The sequence below is a fragment of the Phyllostomus discolor genome, chromosome 1 (genome assembly GCF_004126475.2).
Source record: "Phyllostomus discolor isolate MPI-MPIP mPhyDis1 chromosome 1, mPhyDis1.pri.v3, whole genome shotgun sequence".
Taxonomy (NCBI): Eukaryota; Metazoa; Chordata; class Mammalia; order Chiroptera; family Phyllostomidae; genus Phyllostomus; species Phyllostomus discolor.
Genome location: NC_040903.2, coordinates 57,213,121 through 57,235,000, shown reverse-complemented (window position 1 = coordinate 57,235,000; position 21,880 = coordinate 57,213,121). Strand labels below are relative to the sequence as shown.

Sequence of the window (21,880 nt, the reverse complement as noted above, 5' to 3'; positions counted from 1 at the left end):
AGCATAATGCTCTCCAGTTCCTTCCATGTTGTCATAAAGGGTAGGAGCGCATTCTTTCTTTCTGCTATGTAGTATTCCATTGTGTAAATGTAGCACAGTGTTTTGATCCACTCATCTACTGATGGGCACCTAGGTTGCTTCCAGCACTTGGCTATTGTAAATTGTGCTGCTATGAACATTGGGGTGCATAGGTTCTTTTGAATTAGTGTTTCAGGATTCTTAGAGTATAATCCCAGAAGTGAAATTGCTGGGTCAAAGGGCAGATCCATTTTTAGTTTTCTAAGAAAATTCCATACTGTTTTCCATAGTGGTTGTACCAATCTGCAATCCCACCACAGTGCACTAGGGTTCCTTTTTCTCTACAACCTCTCCAACACTTGTTTGTTCCTTTGTTTATGATAGCCCTTCTGACCAATGTGAAGTGGTATATGTGGATGGAGTTGGACATTAAGGGATACAATTAATGTAGAACCAAGACGTACTACGTATTAGATACTACATACTACTACATACTAGTGTGTTTTGGTTCTACATTAGGGGCTAGTACATACTAGCCCCTTTGCTCAAACATATTTCCATTAGAGAAATGCACATTTGGTTGAATTTCATAATAAATGTCAAATACCATCTTAGAGGAATTAAATATATCCAATTTTACATTTCTATTAGTGCCTTGTTCTACTTGGCTTGTCAGATAAACATCCAGAGCCTAAAACAAATGTGACACCTAGGAGGTACTTTTCAAAACAGAGCAATCAGGGAGTGAAAGTCCCTGATTTGGTTATAACCCATCAAGTCCAAAGAAGGTCAAGGGAAGTAGCACTGAACCACCACAGGTAAGTAACCAGGTCCCCGTGTGAAGAGCAGGAGTGTAAAATGCAAGGAGAGAGACTTTCCTTCTAATTTTCTTAAGAGTAAGTTAGGATTATGTCTAACCTGGTGGGACTAATAGGATGACATGATTGAAATACTTGATTGTACTTCATTGTAGTCCTTTGGTCTATATTCTGTCTAAAGGAAAAGAATGGATTCCATTATATAGATATTATTGATTTGGAAACTTCCTGTCACCTACTATATGCATACCACCATAAAATATTCTCATATTCACCGGAATTTGATAGTGAGCAGAGAGAGGAGGAAGGGTAAGAAGCATACCATTCAAATAACAATTACATGCTGAAATATGTAATACAGACAGATAGTTAAAAATGTAGAAGGTCAAGAGAAATAGAGGTTAGTATGATCAAATGCAGATTAAAAGTCAGCATGAGGAACCTAAAACTTGAAATGGGGCTTTAAGGATGCAAAGGTTTGCACATGAGAAACAGAAAACAGGAGTACCGGTCTGTCTTTTGGCTATGCAGAAATCCTGGCTTGGGATACTTTAATGTGGAGTTCAAGTCCAGTGGCAGCTTAAAGGAACAGAATTTTAATATTAGTTTTTAAGCAAGCTTACTGCAATTGGAATCTCTTTACATGAGAAATTAACACAAGAAATAAGTCTAGTCTCTTCCTTCCAGGTGTGTCTGCGCAGCTGACCAGCACCTGGCATCGTCGGAATACTTCTGTAGGAACACCATTTTGGATGGCTCCTGAGGTCAGATAGAGTTTTAGGGAGACAAGTGTAATATTTGATCCTTTCTGACTTTCCTCTTAAATGAATAATCTATCTCCGTATGTACTTAGGAATATTACTATAATAGAAGAAACCGTCAGCTAGTATTGTTTTTATGTGAGGTTTTTGCATGTCTGAGGAGGAACTGGGAGGTGCTCACTGAATCTGCCATGGATGAACAGATGAGCAAATGAAGCATCAAATGAATAAATGAATGAATCAGAGGAGCTAAGGAGAAACTGCCTGTAGCCTTAATTTTTCATTAAATTTGTTCTGAATTGCTTAGCGTGTATTGATATAAATGATACTTAGATTCTGGTTTTAAATTATTTTAGAAATATTATGAAAACCCCTAGCCTTTGTTTAAGATCAGATTAGGTCTATTAACCTACATAACAGATTTCCATAGTGAGTCACTCTGCTTGGAAATTGTGTTTCGCTTTAGTAGATTCTTTTCATTATTGTGGTTGGGATGGAGAGAAACTGCCAAAATAGTTGAGGAAAAGAGTGTTCTAGGGTCACATCTCTCCACAGTCACTGTTAATGCCTTCAGTCTTTTTAATTATGTTTATCAGAAAAGAACACTTATGTTTAAAAACTCTCTTTGCAACCTTTGCTCTGCTATTTATCTGCAATTTTCTGAGGAGAGAAAGGAGGAGAACTAAATCAAATACTACATTAATATTGCAAAATCTTATAATTAAATTTGTTTGAGGATTAAATCCTGCTGTACTATTTCTATTTTAATAGTAATTTAATTATTACTTGTGAAAAAAGTTAAATTGTAAATGTAATAAAAAATGGAGAAAGGAGAAATTATCTTAAGAAACTCTTAAAAACTCCAGTGGATTTAAAAACTTTCAATAGGGACTACATCTTAGAATAAAAATATCATCCCCAAATCATTTTTTTATTGGTCTTATGGGTTGGAAGTCACAAAATGTAAAAAATATTTTAAATATAAAACATAGTTCTGAAGGAGGGAAAATAAATAAATAAATAAAACATAGTTCTTAAAAAATATAAAGTTGAATTTTTTGTGATCATTGATGTTATAATCATTATTTGCAGTCCATCTGTATTTATATTTGCATATTTAGAAATAAATTCTGAACTAATTGTTTAGTAATTCTTCCGTGTATCATTATTTTATAATACTGTGGAAAAATTCAATTTTTTTCAATTATATCCTTTGATTAGTGAAATTTTTAAAAACCTGGTTGCAATTTCACAGTTTCATGTGCTCCCAGGTAAGTGTTAATAAATTTTTAACAATATTTATTTTTATTTAGTATATTTTTCTTTTATGGCATATTTTTCTTATTAATGGCATAAACCTGATTGCATTCCTTCACACTCATGCCATTCCTCTCTTAGGTACCCCTGCCTTCTAGTTGCTGGGAAAGATCAAATTCATTTAATTAGACTGCTCTCACATTTATTTTTCTTTATCTTCTTCATTTTTAATTCACTAAAGATATGTTCTTTATCTCGCCAAGATGTATGACTTCATTTACTCATCGACTGTTTATGGAGTGATTGATTGCACAATCTTTAGCTGCTCATTTGATCCCATCTCTTTGCATTTGGGACACAGTTTCTTTGCCCTTTCTGTTTGACATTTTCACAAATATTTCTTTTCATAAGCTTCTTCCCTTATGTTTGCAAGCCTCTGTTTGCTAAGGTGGTCTATGTTCTCAGAATGAAACTACTACTGCTGATAACAATTTGAGCTTTTACTCTCTCAAGTTACTCCTTTACTTACATTTATCAAACTTCATCAGTTTGAACACTTACACACTGTTCTAAACATCTTGCTACATGTTTTTTTCAGTCCTCACCTGAGGACATGCTTATTGATTTTAGAGAGAGTGGAAGGGAGAGAGAGGGAATGAAACATTGATGTGGGAGAGAAACATCCATTGGCTGCCTCTTGTGACTGAACCTACAACCTAGGTATGTGCCCTGACTGGGAATCCTGCGCTCCAACTAACTGAGCCACATCTGCCAGGGTGCTACATGTTTTTTAAAGTCATGAACTTCACTTTTCTTTTACATTTTCTACTAGGTAATTGCATGTGAGCAGCAATTGGATACCACATATGATTCCAGATGTGACACATGGTCCCTGGGGATCACAGCTATCGAACTAGGGGATGGAGACCCTCCACTGGCCGACCTGCATCCAATGCGCGCACTCTTCAAAATACCAAGGTGCGCAGATTCTAATACTTGGTCCAGTGTCTGCAGCCCAGCTTTCCTCCTCCCACCACTGAGTGCTCATCATGCTCATCATGGAAATTCTCAGATACATGTCAGCCAGTTGGGGGCAGAGTGGCCTGGAATATCACTGTGCTCCTTCCAAGATACTGTATTTGCTTGATAATTTCATTCCCTTGGTCTACATGGAAGAGTTTTCTCTTGACACATAGTATGTCTCTTTTCTTTTGCAAGGATTTAATCTCAGAAAACAGCAGCTCCTCCCAGTCTTTATTAACTCCCACCTTAGTGCGGCACCCTGGCCCACAGGCGTGCAGCAGTGACTTGCTTTGCTTCACTCTGTTGATCTAGTGATTTTCACTGCTTGCTAAGGCTTCTCTTTGTTTAGAACTTTAAAATAAAATTATAAAAATTATAAATAAAATGTACTCATAAAATAATAATTATGTAAATATGTTAGTGTTTTGAATATATTAACATAAAATATAAACTTAGAAGAATAATCTATTTGGAGCCATGAAAGCCCATTCCTGTATCTATGTAGACCCCTCCCCTTCAGTTTATATGTTGACAAACTTTCTCCTGCTTTTTCTACTCCTATTTTATATGTTTTGGTTAGTTCCTAGATAGTTCAGAAAACTGACACAAAAAGACTGCCTATTTTTATTACAGATGTGTTATCTTCTAAAGACTTTCTTAAGGATTTTGCCTAGTACCTTAGTTTTAATGGAATGCACATGGAGGGCCTGGGGTGACAGGGTCCAGGGCACAGTGCCAGGTGGTATATTATGGCTTGTGACCATGTTCTCTATTAAATTCTATGGTTTCATTGCCTGTAGAACATAGAATCATATGTATAAAGCCCTGGGGGTAGTTTTCTAGTCCTAAGAATGAATGCCAACATTTTATATTGATTTCCAAATGGACCCATTTGGAATATTTGGCATGTAATTAAATTAGTGTAAGACCAAAGCATTTGACTTTGTTTGTAATTTTACTTTTGAATTTCCTGTCCGATCTATAGGTTCTGAATTGTGACACAGCATTGTCAATGTATCTTTTAGGTCTTATTGTTTGTAAAATACACTGCTCATTTGGTAAGTAGGGAAAAAGATTACAAATAGGAACAGAAAACCTGCTCTATACCATGTCTAAGACATTCCATTAAATTCAAGGAAAACAGAAAGACACTCAGTATTTACAAACTGCTATTATCACTCAGTAATGTATAATGAAGCACTGAATTTCCCGAACCATTTTAATTATGGTTTAAATGCCCACAGTTCACCCAATGCTATTGCTTTTGGTGACAACACTACCTGGAGGAGTAATGACACCACACTGTTGACATATGCTGTTCCCATGAGCAAGGCACTCTAGAAACTATATCATCTTAGTTATTGCTTACTTCTTTGACCACCAGTATATCTGTAAAATGGAATTCTAAGAATTCCTACTGACTGTAGGAACAAATACAAAAAAGGAATCTGAAAAGCTACTCAGTTCTGAATTCTCTAAAATCATCAGAACTTTGTTATCCTCAGAGCAAGCCAGTATATCTCTTAGAAAGGAAATTCTCAGGAAAACAAGAAACAAAGCAAGATTGTCAAGGAAGGAAAGAATTGCTTCTTTTAATGTGCAAATCAGCACTCTTCCAATCATCCTAAGGACTGTAAAATGAGCTTTAGGGGTGATCTAGGGTAGATGAGTAGCTGTACTTTTCTTTAATGAGCCTGTACAAACTGTACATTAATTTCATTATAAGCTATTTAAGGGGTAATGCAGGACTGAAGACAAAATGTTTCCATTCCACTAATGAAAACAAAGAGCTGTTAGAATTAACATAAAACAGTACTTCAGCAAATTCAACTACCATGGTTGGTCAATGTTGCTTGATTACAGAGTTAGCTCGGCCTCATTTTCAAGTGATGTTCTTTTGTATTCATAAACATGTTGAAGAAGAAAAGATTTGTTCAGCTTAAAAATGAAAGGAATTAATAACAAAATCTTCTAAGTGGCATTCAGACCTTTATATTGTTCAATTCCTTGCTTTTATAACCTTATTTCTGACCATGTATTCACTAACAACAGAACAACCCATGGAGGCATTGTCCTCACTGTCATGTGCCCTTCTCTGCTCCAGTTTCCTCCGTCTCCTGAGCACCTCCTGACAGGTCACCTCTGTGTACCCTGGGTGTCCCTCAGAGACTTCTGCGGGACTCAAAGCAAAAATCTTTTTCCTAGTATTCTTTGTCTCTCTTCTGCTAAGTATTGATGTTTTCCCCTAGGGCTCTTAGGTAAAAGCAAGAAGATTCTTTAAAAGAAAAAAAAATTTCAGTTAGAAAAATTGGGTCATCTATTAAATGCTTTCAGAGAAACAAGAAACCCGTCATTTTATATAAAGAATGATTAATAACTCATTATCTGCCTTTGAATTGGAAAATGATGGTAATGCTTGATTTTACCTGGCAGGCCCTGTGAGAGCAGTACTGGATTAGTCTGTCTGGCTCTGCCCCTACTTTTGCATTGACTCAGCCATGTGTATAATCCAACCTTGATTCTTATTTTTCTAGGAATCCACCTCCCAAACTAAGGCAGCCTGAGATATGGTCAGCAGAATTCAATGATTTCATTAGCAAGTGAGTAACAAGAAAGTCTTTTTTTCAAAAATTGAAAAAATACCATCCTGCTCACCTTGAAATGTACCTTTTAGAACAATTCCTTTGTCCTTCTGAATCTCTTCCTTACTTTTTCTCTATTAAATAGTCCCAGAGGTTTCCATTGTTTTCTTCAAAACAAGCATTTGTTGATTCTTGTGAATGTTCAGTGTTCCTTGAATTCATTGTTCATCAAACAATGTCTCAAGGTCCTGTTTATCCACTTACTGATAGTGATGCTTATGCAGACATTTTCATCATTCAGTAACACATTCTTCTGTCCACCTGCCTTTAGCTGCCATACCCACAGCTTTTCCCACCTGCTCATCCACCTTCTGTTTAGTCTGTTATTTAACCTTCTGTTTATCTTCATCATTAATTTGCATCTCAGAGAATATTTATTGCAGTTGGTGAATCACATAATCATAAAGATATATTGCTTATATATTTGAAATTCAGTGAACGTTTTTAACTTGATAGTATAGTGCAGTGCCTTAGCAATTCCAGACGCTGCGACTCTAAGTCACTTCCAAATATCCATCCCACAGACTTTTTTTTTACTTAATCAATTTCATTGTTAGGCATTATGAATGTTTCAAATTTTCTTTTTTTTTATTGTCATTCCACTATAGTTGTCCCAATTTTCACCCTTTGCTCTCCTCCTCCCAACCCACCCCACCACTCCCACAGTCCTTGTTTTTTTTCATAATCTATTATCACTTCACTTTAAAAAAATAAGGGTATGGGATGACCCCAGATTGTAAATGGAAGAAAGAGGTCATTAAGATTTGGTGTCAGCTCCACTTAGAAAATGCAGAAAGGGCAAAGAAAGTAGAGGAACCAGTCATACCCATATGTAACTGCCATCACTGGTTTTCCTACCAAAGATATCTGCTTATTCTTACAAAGAGAAGGGGCATAGATAGATTTAATGGTTGTATAAACCCAAAAAGGATGGATGACCTTTTTTTTCTTAGTTTTTACTTAACCAGTCACTACTGAGTATGTGTTATGCACTAGAGAATATTTAATAAACTGCAATCGAATTTCACAAATCTCTTAAAAAAATCATTGGCAACTTTGAAAGTCTCTCCTCAGTTCATAATTACACTCCATGTTCACACACCCTTGGTGGAACCTGGTGACTTTGACATATTTCACACAACTTCACCTCTGAGAAACATTTACTGATTTCCTCTAGGCAGTTAGTATTCTGTTCTGTGTGTTCTCACGGCATTTCGTTTGTCTTCCTCTGGGTAACACTGCCACTTCTATTTGTCTCCCTTCTTAGAGAGAGGCCTTTCTTCCTAACTAGACAAGCAACTGCAGGGCACTGAACAGGCCTTCATTGTCACTGTACAGCAGTGTCTTAGCAAAATACCTGTACACATCAGATATTTGATGAAGTTTTACTTAAATAAATATTTTTTGAATAAAATAATTTTATACGTGACTAAACTCACTATATACACATAAGTGCTTCAGATGTCAGAAACTGACACATTTTGTTAAACTAAATGAAAACTAAGAGCTTTCATTGGCATCCTTATCCCATCCTTACTCCTTAGCATGTTTTAGCATACCTCAGAAATATTTTTTTGGTTAAGCCCAATAAAATTAATTGCCTTCTTACCATTTCAGGAGAATTAACAACAGATTAGAAATGGCACTGCTCAGGTCAAGGTTCCTTCCTTTTTTCCTTTTTCTGTATCCCCAAATGACAGCCTGACTCTGGCCAGTTTTCTCATAATCACAGATCCTCAGAATCTCGGGGTTGGAAGGATATTGTAAATTTATATAGCCCAAACTTATATTCAGAGTGTAAATGCTTCTCAGACATAGCCACTGGGCAGTCATCCAATCAGTAAACACCCCTAATAAAAACAGTTGTACTTCCGAATGTGGCCCAGTCTATCCTTGGGAAACCTCACTGTTGAAGTTCTTCCTTATGCTGACCTGAAATCTGTTTCTCTCTTTAAAAAAAAAAATATTTGACTTAAGAAACAAAAAGAGATTGATTTATTGTTCCACTTATTTATGCATCCATTGGTTGATTTTTGTATGCACCCTGACTGGAAATTGAACCCACAACCTTGGGCATATTGGGATGATGCTCTAACCAGCTGTGCTAACCAGCCAGGGCCTGTTTCTCACTTAATTCCACCAGTCCATCTTAAGGCTTCTGTTTGTTGGTTCTTTTTGTTGCTGTTATTCTTTCTCTCTTGTGATCACTGAAAACAGTCTAATCCCTCTTCCAAATATCCAAAGACAGCTCCATACCTGAAGGAAAATCCTAAGTTTGTTCAAATGTTCCTCCTATGGTGTTGCTTCAGTTGCTCTCCCTCCTGGCCTCCTTTCTTATAATTCTGCTGTAGTGGAACCTCTCAAGGAGTGAACCACACGTACATTTACTGATATGGAATTTTAAACATCTTAAGTGCATGAGCTTTCTCAAATGAGTTAGCAGTTTTATCACGTAGAAAGAACTAGGTCAATTGAGAAGCCTCTAAAAGCATTAGCAAAGGGAATCTGAAAAGTTTGTTTTAGTTTTAGATAAACGTCAAAACTGTAATGACTTCATCGTTGTTTATTTTTAACTACTAACTTGTAAAGGAGACTTCACAGTGCAGACCAAATTTAATTATCACTATGCAATAATGCTTTCTGGGAGACTAAGGAGTAGTATTTAGATGGAAGTTGGCAGCACTGCAACATAATCACAGATGTGTGCACTTTCACAAACATTCATTTCATCATATTGCAGTTTAACATCTTGTGAGGTGTTTCCTGGGCTGAGCAATTATGAAGAGCATTGTTGTCTTATGTTAGCATCGCTTTTAGAAATATGAATCCTAATTTATCTAACTTATCTAATAATTGCATGTTCTTTTTTGCCAGTGCAGGTGCTTGACTAAAGATTATGAAAAACGTCCAACAGTGTCAGATCTTCTACAACACAAATTCATTACTCAAATTGAGGGCAAAGATGTGATGTTGCAGAAACAACTCATGGAATTCATCGACATTTATCAATGCATGGGAGGCACAGAAAAAGCCAGGTAATCAAATAATTCTTGATTCCAAAAGCCCAAGGATCATCTAAAAATGTGAACAATTTTATAATGAAGTAGTTGGTAAGATGAGAAAAGAACTCATTTAAATTCCCTGCTTGTGATTTAGAGATATTGAACACTTACTGTACATGAAAAGTGATTGCCACACGTTGAGTTGCACCCCAAAATTGGTAAACTTACTGGCAGCCTTTTTTTAAAAACTTCATCAGAACAAAGAATGTGAATTTCAATAGATGATTAGTATCGGTGCATACTTTCATGTATTTTCTACTCCTCTTTAAGTAAGGTAGATCGAGGTTTAAAAAGGAACATAAAATTTAAAAGATTTTTGATACTAGTATTTGTTGGTATCATTTTCCCTGGTTGAATTATATTCAAAAATAATTTTAATGTCTTTATACTTCCCATTTGGATTTTTAATAATCTACTGTGTATTTATAATATTGACTATGTTTTATACTCATTTCAGATACTGTATGTGTTTATTTTAGGAAATTTAGATGAGAGAGAGTATAGAACATAAAAATCAATCAAGTATAACATTTTAATTTATAACCTAGAATCTTATGAATAGAAATACATTTTAAAACAAAATTAGAGTAATACTTTTGTTTTAAAGACTACCTTCTTTCAGTAAATAGTGATTATCCATATCATTGAATATCCTTCTACCACAATTTTTTTAATTCCTGCACAACATTCTCTTCCATGACCATTCAATGACTAATTTAACTAATCCCACATTATTAGACATTTAAGTTATTACTAATTATTTTTATTCCAATAAATAACACTGAAAAAAGCTATACATGAATCTCTTATTATTTCCCTAAGATAAATTGTTATAGATGTGCTGTTAAATTTAAGAGTAGTCTCCTGTAATTTAAATTCATTCTTGAGAGTCTTACTAGTTTCATCTCAGGAGCATATCACTATTTAGGGAACTGGGGTAAGTGGGTAGAAAATAGGACATGACTTACAAGGCAACCATATTTGAATTCCTATTGTAGTTTTACATATTTAATTCCTATTTTCTTAGTGCTTACTACATGCCAGACATTGTATGAGGACTTTATTCATGTTACCTCATGCTCCTTTACAACAACCCTGAGGAAAATGTTTTATGACACCCCATTTTCACAGCTGAGAAGAACTGAGGTTTTGTTTTGTTTCTGTTTTCTTAGAAAGACGGGAAGGGAGGGGGAAATAGAGGGAGAGAAACATCTATGATCTGTTGTCTCTCGTATGTGCCCCAGCCAGGGACCAAAAGGCAACTCAGGCATGTGCCCTGAGAGAGAATCAAACTGGCAACCTTTTGCTTTGTGGGATGATGCCCAACTGAGTCATGCCAGTCAGGGTATTTTGGGTTTTTTGTTTTCTTTTGTTTTATTTTTTAGAACTAAGGTTTGAAGAGACTCACTAATTTGTATGAGGCTGTATAAGTAATGAATGCCTTAGCAAGAATTCAAATCCTGATCCAAAATCCCAAGCTTTATTCACTTGAGTGTAAATGACTTTACAATTGTGGATGATCTTGGGAGACATTAATCCTTGCCTATGTGAGTTGATAACTTTGCTAGAGAGAGACAGATAATATACCTGTAATGAGGAAAAGTGAAAGTTGTGAGTGGAGTAGAGTGCCAAAGAAGAAAGTATGGGAAAGAAGGGAAAGGGTCATAAATAAAGGAGCCATGGACAAAGCCAAAGAGGTAGGATTGAGGGTAGGAGGTGGGGTGGGTAGAGTGCGGGGAAGTGGTGGTTGGAAAGTGGAGACAACTGTATTTGAACATCAATAATAAAAAAATGATTGCAAAAATGAAGGAAGCAGGCATGGAGGTAGTCTTGGGCTCATAGATGCCCATTTTCTTGTCTTTGTGTGAATACAGTTTCATAGTCTGCTACAATCCCATCCTTCTCAAAACAAAGAGACAAACAACCAACAAACAAAGCATACAGAAATTGAGTTTACCAACATTGTACCTGGTGTTCAATGTCAATAGTGAGAACTATTGTCAAGAACTATGAGGGATCTGAGATTTACACTACTTGCCAACGAGTAAGTTGACTTGCCAGTTTCATGAAGGGTGGCAGAAGACCCAAGACTCATGGATCATGGACAAAGGACTTTTGTTACTCATAGTTAAGTCAGCAGCATGAGTTCATGTTTGTTGTCCTTGCCACACACGTCCTAGGGCTGATAGCCTAAGTAGGTACTATATACACAGGGGGTTTGCCTCACAGTTGTGAAATTCTAAGTTTGGGAAACCAATCCTTTAAAAAGGTCTTTAGCAAATCTGTCCAAACTCCCTGGAGCAAACATTATCTTTATTATCCCAGAAGACAGCAAATAAAACTTTCATCTGTTCTGGGGGGAGATGTTTTCTTTGGATCGTAAGCCTAGTACTTTAAATTCTAGTGTGAAAAATATTGAAAATGACTATATATTGGGCACTGTGTTAGGCTCACAGTTTCACAATGCTTCTGTTTCTGAGTCACAAAATTTATTGTTTATCCAGCTAAGAACTCAATATGTTTGCAATGAGAACTCATGTCTCACACAAATTATGGAAAATTTTCAGTCATTATTTATTTAAATATTTATCCTTTTTTATTTTTTTACAACCAATAAATAGATATTAGAATGCCCTACTTTCTAATATCTTATATGTCTTATAATTTCTCTTTCATGTTGTCATCCATTTGTCAGTCTCTGCTGCATTCTGGATGACTTCTTTAGAACTGTTTTCTAATTCACTAATTCTCTCTTAGACTAATCCTAGTCTAAATGTTATTATATACTGATTTTTCTCCTGATATTTCTGTTAATATCTGTACTTCTCATTTCTAAATTTATCACTATTTTATTTTTAATGATTTACTCATTATTCATATCTGACTTATTAGCAATATCTGGCTATTTATATATGGCTAATTTCTTTTTCTTTTTTGTGAATATAATTCTTTCCTTTTACTCTTTGTTCTGACACTATTTGACAGTGATTTTTCATTTGTGTTTCAATAAGAATGAATTATCCCAGTCAATGAGTTTGTTTCCTTAATATTTGATTTCCTTCTGTGGTTCAGAATTTTATCTTACTCTCTCATCTTGAATGGGGAGTTACTTGTTTTGATTTTTCTTTCTTTTGACATCCTTTTCTCCTGTTTTGGAGGTTTTGCCTTTGCCATAATGTGGCTTCAGGAGCACCCTAATCCAAAGCCTTTCTGCCTATCATGACTTTGAGGATACTCAAAGTACTTGGTGAATATGTAGTCACCAAGCCAGTATTAAGTAGACCCCATGCCTTTGCTCCATCCTGCAATCTCAGGCATCTGGCTGCATGAAAGGGAAAGTGCAGAATCCTTTCAATCTTCTCTTTCAGGCAAGATATACCTTTGCCTTCCCACTCTTCCTTCTCTGCTACACACACACATTCAAGTCCATGCCCTCCACCAAGTCTAGGTCAGGACATTCATTGTGTAGTGTCATGTTTTAGTTCCTTTACCTTCCAGGCCTCTTCTGCCTATTTCTAGTCCTAGATTCAGGTCAACCTGTAGTTTCTTCCCCCTTACCTACTGTGTATCTGTTCTGTTAGGTCCATTGTAATATTCCTCTTTTATCTTTCAAAAGTGTATGTTTGAAGAAGGTGGGAGTGGCACTGGAATCATTAACCCACAGCACTTTTTTAACTATAGATCTTAGTTCCAAGTCATAGGATGAGGTAATATTTTTTTTGTGTGCAGCATTTTTGTGCTAGTTCCAAAGTATGAGACATACTAAGGAAAAAGAAAGGAGGCTCTGGTACACCAGTGCCAACGCCTTGAGCAGAAGTAGTTCTCTTCAAGATCATGTAAAATTGATTGATTAATTTGTCAAAGTTCCCAACATTGATAACATTGATCTAAAGCCTGGCATTTCTCAATCAATATAGCCAACTCAAAGCTGGTATTTTTTTGTACCTGACAATAACTTTTGAAATTGGATTGAAATATGTGCTTGGCAGGATACTTAAAAAACATGCAATCCAGTTTTAAAGAAGACTGTTTTACTCTAAATTTTACATAAACTGAGTAGTTTAAATTTCCAGATGATGGAGAAGGGGTGGTGTTGGAAGACACTATTGAATAAATACAAGAACTTTGTAAGTCAAGGCCTGAGTCACTGTTATAACTTTAATTAATCTAAAGAATTTAGGTATATATATATATATATATATATATAAAATCAACTGCTTCTATGACATACTCCTCATAGGAGTTAAAACTGAAAAGGTTAGAGTACAGACTGAATCAGTGAGAAATTTAAAAAAAAATTTAAAAAGAAAAGCTTACTTCCTCCGCTCAGTATTTTAAAATATACAAAGATTTGATGAGAATGGATAAAAGTCATTTGTAATTAAAGTATACTATTCAGCATTCCTGAGTAAAAACAATACCAGCCAACTTAAGAAGAAAAGCAATTTAGTGAAAACAATGGATGTCTGAGAAAACTGAGAAGGCAGAGAGCCAGGCCTAGGCATGAAACAATGGAAGTAGGGGCCTCCAGTCCCCTGCCTCAAGAACTGCCAATGATACCCACCCTCCACCCACAACATTTCCTGCAGCAACACTAGTTTCTTAAATGCCACAACCACCTCAAAGTGTGGATAAACTGATCTTGAGTTTTGTGTTACTCCCTCAACATTCTACATTCCATGCTGGACCATCTGATTCCCCATGGTCACAGGTGTGTGCTATAGGTGAAAAGTGTGGTGGGAAACACTTGGTCTTTTCTCACTTCCGGCTTCTGTGTCTCAACCATCTGGGAACTAGAACCCCCACCCTCCCCACCTTCTATAGAGGAAGGCATTTTGATCTGCTGGAACAAGGAATATTCATTATGTGGAATATCTAAATAGGTTCCTAAAATTCTTTCTTTTATATATCTTGACCATTTACCTAAAAACGTTATTTAAGCTGTGATTTATATTATAAAGGAAAAACCTAGCCCACTTAAATGATGACAAATTCCAAATTAAAATTTGTTTTTGTAGTAGTTATATTAACGTTATCCTTTAAATTTCTTTGCTGTATGTATAAAGTAAAATAACTTTAATGTTTTATTTAACATGCTCTATATGCTGGCGGTAATTAACTTTAATATATTTAAATTAATTTTGCATATAATTTTATCAAAGCAAAAGGAATCTATGTAAGTATTTAGTAACTTAAACATAGTATCTCTTAGGCCAAAAATCCTGGCTGTATTTGTGGTGCTGTTTCAATCACCTACTTGTCCCAGCATATATGTACTTTTCAAACCAGGATATAAAGCAACTTTGACACATTTCTCAAAGGATTAACAAATGAAAAACAAACTAAAAAACTGTCTAACCACTCAGTGCTAAAAGTGCCTGGTTCAAGCTGTCAACTCTTTAGTGAGGTGTAGGGCTTTATGTGATAGAAATGCACTTGAATGGGATTTTGATTTTACAGAAATAAATGAAAGGAGAAGGCAGAAAAATCAATAGTAAGTAATAATAAGGTTCTTTCAGTGCAATACAATGCATGGCTCCATTTTACTTTCTATTTTCTAAGCAAGATAATTTTTCTCTAACGGCTGTGATCATGTTGTGGTGAGAATTATTCACCTTTTGGAACATTTACTCCTTTTGCTTAATACATGGGACTTCTAAAATGTTATCCTGGCTGCTCTTATAACAAACATCCTTTTGATTCCCATCTCCACCTCAATTTCAGATATTTCAAAAATACTGCAAATTCAACATGTCTTAAATTGAACTTACGCTGTCCCACCCAATATTAGTTCTTAGTTCCCTATCTTATTAATGGCAACACCACACATTCAATTCTGCCGACTAGAAATCTAGGCATTATCTTGACATATTCTTCTTACCTACTGTCTGTTTTTAGTCCACAGCAAGACTAAATTTCTTACACTCCCACTCAGCATTCGTTTGTTGAGGCCATTGTGTAAAGCTCTGGGTGAGTTACTACCCAGGGATCTGAAAGCTGAAGCAGCTATAGAATCTACTCTGGGGAGTTTACTTTTTAGTAAAAGGTGTAAGACAGGCATGTAAATAAACATTACACAAAGTAAGAAGTTTAAATCCCATGAAAGGAATACAAACAATGTTCTGTGAAATTTCAGAAGTACAGGATATTTCTGCTAACACGTACAGGACAGGTAGGCTAATCTGGAAGGCAGCCTTTAAATCAGCACTGCAAGGGATAAACATGACTTACTCATATGAAATTTAGTGACCACTAGATGAATATTATTGTGAAAGAACAACCTGCACAAAATCATGAAAGCAAGGAGATGCGCTCACAGAAAGGCAAACATATAACTAATGTTGCACGGGAGAAACTCAGAAATAGCGCTGGAGAGACCAGACCACAGGGAGCACTGAAAGTCAGGCTGAAAGGTTTGGCCTGCATTCTTGACAGTCCATACTAGGGAGCACCCCTAAGACACCTGTATCCTATGGTGCACCATCCTTTCATGGTTTCTAGCAGGTAAGCTATGGATACACCAAGACACACTACAGCAATACTTTTGGATGCATTTTGCTTGTTCCCAATATTTCTTCCTATATTTAAGCCATCGTATTTTTTTAAATACTGTATTTTCAAATTGGTGGCAAAGGTAGGTCTGTACGTTTAATTATCAAGGCAGTAGGTAGTTTGTAGATATTTTGAGATGATGAATCTATTGATATATATTTATTTCTATGTTTTTGTGGGATGTTTTCATTGTTGGATATGTTTATACTTATATTCTAAGTAAATTTTATTTTTGAAAATTCCGATCTTATTTTGACCAGAGCAGAAGGGTAAAGGAATTGTCTCTATGAAATCTAGGAGAAAATGCCCCATCAAGGCACAAGTTAGTGGCAGTGTCTATCCAAGACAGAGATCAGAAAGAGACAGATGAAGCTAGGGAAATATAGTAAGGGCCCATCTAGGACCAGAATATTAAGAAATGATAACTTATTTTCACGCATCTGAAATATTACCTCATGCCTTTCTCTTCTACTTCCCCTTCTAGAAAATCTCCCAAATAAGAGCTGAGTAGCTTTCAAACATGGTCTTTTTTCTTGGAGCAGTTTAATGAGGAATGGGCAATTGATTAAGCACTCCCTGGAGATCATTAATGAGAATCTGTACTCCTAAATAGCAGTAAATAAAAGGATTCAAATAAACAAGAAGAGGCAGTTGCTAAAATGTGCTAAGGAGTTGTAAATAATTCCTAGAAATAAGTTACACTGATACTTAAAACAAACAATAAAAACAGAGGACAGAGCCATTATGTTCACACAATTTGCCATCTGTGTTGATTCACATAGCACAGGAAACGGAGACCTGGGGGGGAGAAAAAGCGTTATGCGGAGTCACACCACATTGTGAAGAAATGTAGGGGCCAGAGCCCATTTGTCTTAATACCTAGTTCAGTTCCTATCTGTATCACATTGTCTTCTTTGACCTCCAAAGAATAATCATAAAATTATAGACTGTTATTGCTGGAAGGGAACTTTCCTCCTGGTTCCTTATCTTAGAGATCAGAAAACTAAAGCCAGAGGAATTTTAAAGCCAGTTAATGGTCAGCCCTGGGCCATAACTCACATGCCCTAATTTTCAGACCAGCACTTTCACTAGCACCTGTGTTCCTCACTAGTTGTTTGTGTTCACAAAACTGATGATATGAAGAGGTTTTGTGGGACTTTTGGGGGCTGCTTTTTATGATTTACTTATAATGGGCATTTAAATTTAAATTTTAACCAATCTATTTACAATTGGGATTTGCATTACTGAGTAGTATATTCAAGTGTCAAGAAATCTTTGCCCATGTTTCCCCAAAGACTTTTGTTTTAATTAAAAGGGTTGAATGGAAACAACTAGTTTAAAATGGCAATCTGATCTATAGCATCCTTGAAATGTTTGGGAAATAAGCATTTAGGAACTAAATTTTAATGACCACTTGACATGAGTTGATGACTTTCAACACTGTGATCTTTTCATTTCTTTTGTAACAATTCATCATCTCTGCTTTGCATTTAAGGATCTGCATTTGTTATTGGTAATGAACTTATCAGCAGGGACCAATAAAACCACATTAATCAAAAAAGTCTTAGTTTCATTTTCTCTGCTAATTACTACTGAAAGTTGTACTGCACTCTAAGACTTTGTGTGGCATGTTATTTTCTGTGCTGTATGGTATTTATTTTTTCATCCGTAGTTTCATTTAGGTCTAAAATGGTGAGTCCTCAGTGACTGCGAAAATGTGTCTTTGATGACAATAAGTGAGCCTGTGATGACCAACTTGTCCATCTCTCCCCATGTACCCATACTTAAGCCACCAAGTCACGAGCTGGTTGCTGAATCTATCATGCATTTTCATTTCTCTTTATTTTGGCTCATGCAATATTCTGTCCTTGAAATCCCGCCTGTTAGTCATCTTCTTGAATATAAACTTGAGAACCACATCTCCAAATGTCCCACCTTTGAGAAGCCTTTTCCCCAAACTCCAAGTGTACATTTTCCATGTTTTTCCTCTGTGGTCGTACAGCATTTTGTTCAGACTTCAGAGTGAGACAGACCTGGAATCAACTCCTCATCCTCTGTGCACTAGTCCTGTCATGCACTAGTTTTGTGACTCAGGGCAAGTGGCTAAACCTCTCTTAGACCCCATTAAACTTGTTTATGAAATGGAAACACTACTGAAACTTACCCTATACAGTTCTGAAGATAAATAAAACAGCCTAAAAAGCATGAAACTCAGTACCATCACTTTATAGATAGTGATATGCATTTACATTTTGTGAATCTTAATCATCATTGTATGTCCCATGCTGAACCTAGTACCTTGCCTGTAGTAAATGCTCAATAAATATATATTATCTTGAATTGGAGAGTTTGGGTTGTGATATGGAATAAAATACTCTCATCTGGCTTTATATATTAAATAGAATCCATTAATAGCACATTTGGCTATTACTTTACTGAGATTAACTAGAGAAGCAATTAACACAAAAGATGTTTTTGAGAGGAGTTTAAAATTTTTTTCTAGAGAAAACTTTTAACAGTTCTTTTTTATAGTTCTCCTACTAAGTTAATGGCAGAAGCATAAAGAGGACTTAGGAAAAAACATGATAAAATATATATTAATATCTCATTTGTTCCTAACACCATTTATGTGAAGTTGCAGGATGTGAGTCACAGTCCTTCTAGCAGGATAACATCACTGAGGTGCAGGAAGCTATTGCAGAACTAGGACTGGTCAGTCTCTCATGATGCAGTCACCGGCAAGCAGTGTCCGCTGTACCGTGGATGAGATATGAGATAAATTCACATGGACTACTGAGTCCTGTGGAGGAAAAGGGATGGCATAGCCACTCTCTCAAGAGGAGAGCACACAGACCCTTGCCTTGACTAGCTTTTATTGCTTTTCTGGGCACATTACATTTGCTTTAGGTGGTTGCCTTTTACGGAAAACAAAGGAAAGAATGTTGCTAATACTTCAAAGAGAAGGATTTTGCAGACCAAGGGAAAAAGTGGTTAGACTGGTCATACTCCATACTGGAGAGGTTTAGCACAGACTTTAGGAAGTTACAGTAAGCACTTGCTGCCTCAATTCAAGGTGAGGGAGTTTTAGCAAAAAGCCAGTCTCAAAGTGGCCTAAGTACAATGCAGGCTTGATTTCCCATGGGAGAACCTATCCGTGAACGTGGGTCTTATGCATCGGACCTTGCTTTCCACTGGCCTTCCGAGTGGGAGCTGGGCCCAAGCCATGCAGATCAGTCTCCTATACTCTCAATTTCATCTCTGTGATATTTCTTGAAATTTAGTTATTGTTCAGCAAGATAATCCAACTGATACCCTGGGGATAAATTATAGGTCCTAGGAGGTATTTTACTAGTGGAAGTTATGGATTACATGGATTTGGTCATGCCATTACTTCAGATGCCTTATAACCAACACACATAGTTCTGTAGCTGAAATGGCAATGCTGGCTCTTAGAGGAGAGTGTTGTATTTTCTGACTGAAGCCCCTCTCATGGGGCTCAAACTCTCATTATCACTCTAATTTTGCCATGGAGCCAACACAGTTATTCACATGCTCTTCCTTCGACTTTATCTTTGCCTTCCTCAGTCCATCGCTTTTCTCAGATTGTGGTGAATAGAACTTTGAAACATGTATTGATACTCTCTGCTTCTTAATTCCTTTGCAGGAATAATGAATATTAGCTTATTTGTAAAAGTAACCCTTACTTATTATTTAAAAATTCAATTTGTACATAAACATATAAAGAAGCTTTAGAAAACCACTGTACCAAGGGGAAAAATAGCATAAACATTTGATGCACACAATTCCAGATATTCCTTCTCCCTCTCTCTCTCTGTCTCTCTCTCTCTCTCTCTCTCTGTATGTGTGTGTGTGGACAGCAAGAGACATAGAAAGTTTTTAATTAAATTTTTATTGAAATAATTAAAATTTTACAGTTAAGAAATAATACAGAAAACCTCTGTACTCTCTACTAAATTTTCTTCAGGAGTAAACATTGGCAAGACTATGGACACCCTCCTATCTGCAGAGAGTGCATTCCAAAACCCCAAGTGGATCCCTGAAACCTTGTTTAGTATTGAACCTTATATATACTATGCTATTTCCTATATATACATCCCTATGATAAACTTTAATTCATAAATTAGGCTTAGTAAGAGATGGACAACTACTACTAATAAAACAGCATACTGTAACAACATACTATAACAACTAATAACAACATACTGTAACAAAAGTTACATGCATGTGGCATTATTAAGTAAAATAAGGGTTACTTGGACACAAGCACTATGAGACCGTGGCAGTCAATCTGATAACTGAGGGGACTGCTAAGTGACCAACTGGCGGGGAGAGTGTGCATCATGCGGACACTGGGCAAGGGGTGATTCACGTCCGGGTCAGGGCAGAGAGGGATGGCTCGAGATTTCATCACGATACCCAGAATGGTGCACAATTTAAAAGTTTCGAATTGTTTATTTCTGGAATTTCAGACCACAGTTGACCATTGGTAATTATACCTATGGAAAGCAAATCAAGGAATGGAATGGGGGAACTACAACAAACACTATTTTAAATGAACATGTTATTCAAATTTAACAGAAGAAAGACAAGCTAAAGAGAAAATGAAGATATTATTAAAGATAAATGTTTATGTTTCTTCACTTCAAGAGTTTTTGGCTTTTGCCAAAATTTAAAAGGTTAAATTCATTTTGATTTTATTCTGGAAAATATCTACTCTTTCCTGGCTCTGAAGGATGAAGTTGGCAGTTCTGCTTCCTCCCATGCCCTGCATTTTCACACCCTAGTACTGTTATACTATTCTTTTATGTTGTCAAAGTTTAACATTTATAGTCTGCCTATAATCATAATTTGTAGGGTTGCATAATCTTTCTGCATTTAAATTGACTCATTGTTCACCACAGGTTTTTTTTTTTATTATACCCTCTCCTTTTCTGTGTTCTTTCATCATTCTCTTGAGTAGCTAACTTACTGCATATCATGGTTATTTCCAGAAAACGTCAAACCCTGAGTTCTTTCCTGCTTCAGTTTGAAGCTCAGTTTAGTTAGGTAAAAGGTACTTAACATTTCTTCTCCTCAAAATGTAACGAACATTGTTCCACTGTCTTTTCAGCAGTGTCTGTTGCCCTTGAGTGGAATGAGGCAATGAGATTCCTTTCCTTGTTCATGACTAACTTTTTCTGCCAAGCTGTGTCTTAGAGTCAGTCTTTCCATATCAATTTGCTTGTACCCTGTACGGTGTTATAGCCAGCTTACACTGGCTCATGAGAGCCAAATGAATCTTGGTTCTTTTTGTTTTCATTTTGCATGCTTAAACCATGAACCTTACCCTACTGGTGAACTCAGTCATATTTATTCTGCATCTCATTGCTTGTCTGTCGTGATTTTCCTACGTTTCTTTTCCCAGTTCAACTGACTCATTGTTTATCTATTTCTGATTTCTTTTTATCTCTTTACAAAGCTTTATCCCTTCTCTTGAGGGGTTTTCTCTTTAATGAGAGATCATGTAAGAAATGCCTTTGAAAGACAGAATTTTTGCCTGAAACTTTTCTATGATTCTTTTTTTTTAATATTTCTTTCCTGTGTTATGTGTTCTTCTGCCTTTTGTTTATAATCCTTAACCCCTCCTCTTCCTTTTTTTTTAATTTTTCTTTTTTGTTAAAAGTATGCATGATGATGAATCTCTTCTCAGATCCAAACAGGAACAGCTCTGTTCTAGAAAAGAACAG

General features: G+C 36.1%; 1 protein-coding gene across 1 annotated transcript in view; it reads left to right on the top strand.

Moving 5' to 3' along the window:
• Nucleotides 1–21,880, top strand: part of MYO3A (myosin IIIA) — a 204,354-nt gene that overhangs the window by 36,479 nt on the left and 145,995 nt on the right. The window contains exons 5-8 of the mRNA XM_028507652.2: nt 1,524–1,600; nt 3,687–3,832; nt 6,412–6,477; nt 9,399–9,554. Of these exons, the coding sequence (XP_028363453.1) occupies nt 1,524–1,600; nt 3,687–3,832; nt 6,412–6,477; nt 9,399–9,554 (445 nt within the window). The remainder of the gene's footprint in view (nt 1–1,523; nt 1,601–3,686; nt 3,833–6,411; nt 6,478–9,398; nt 9,555–21,880) is intronic.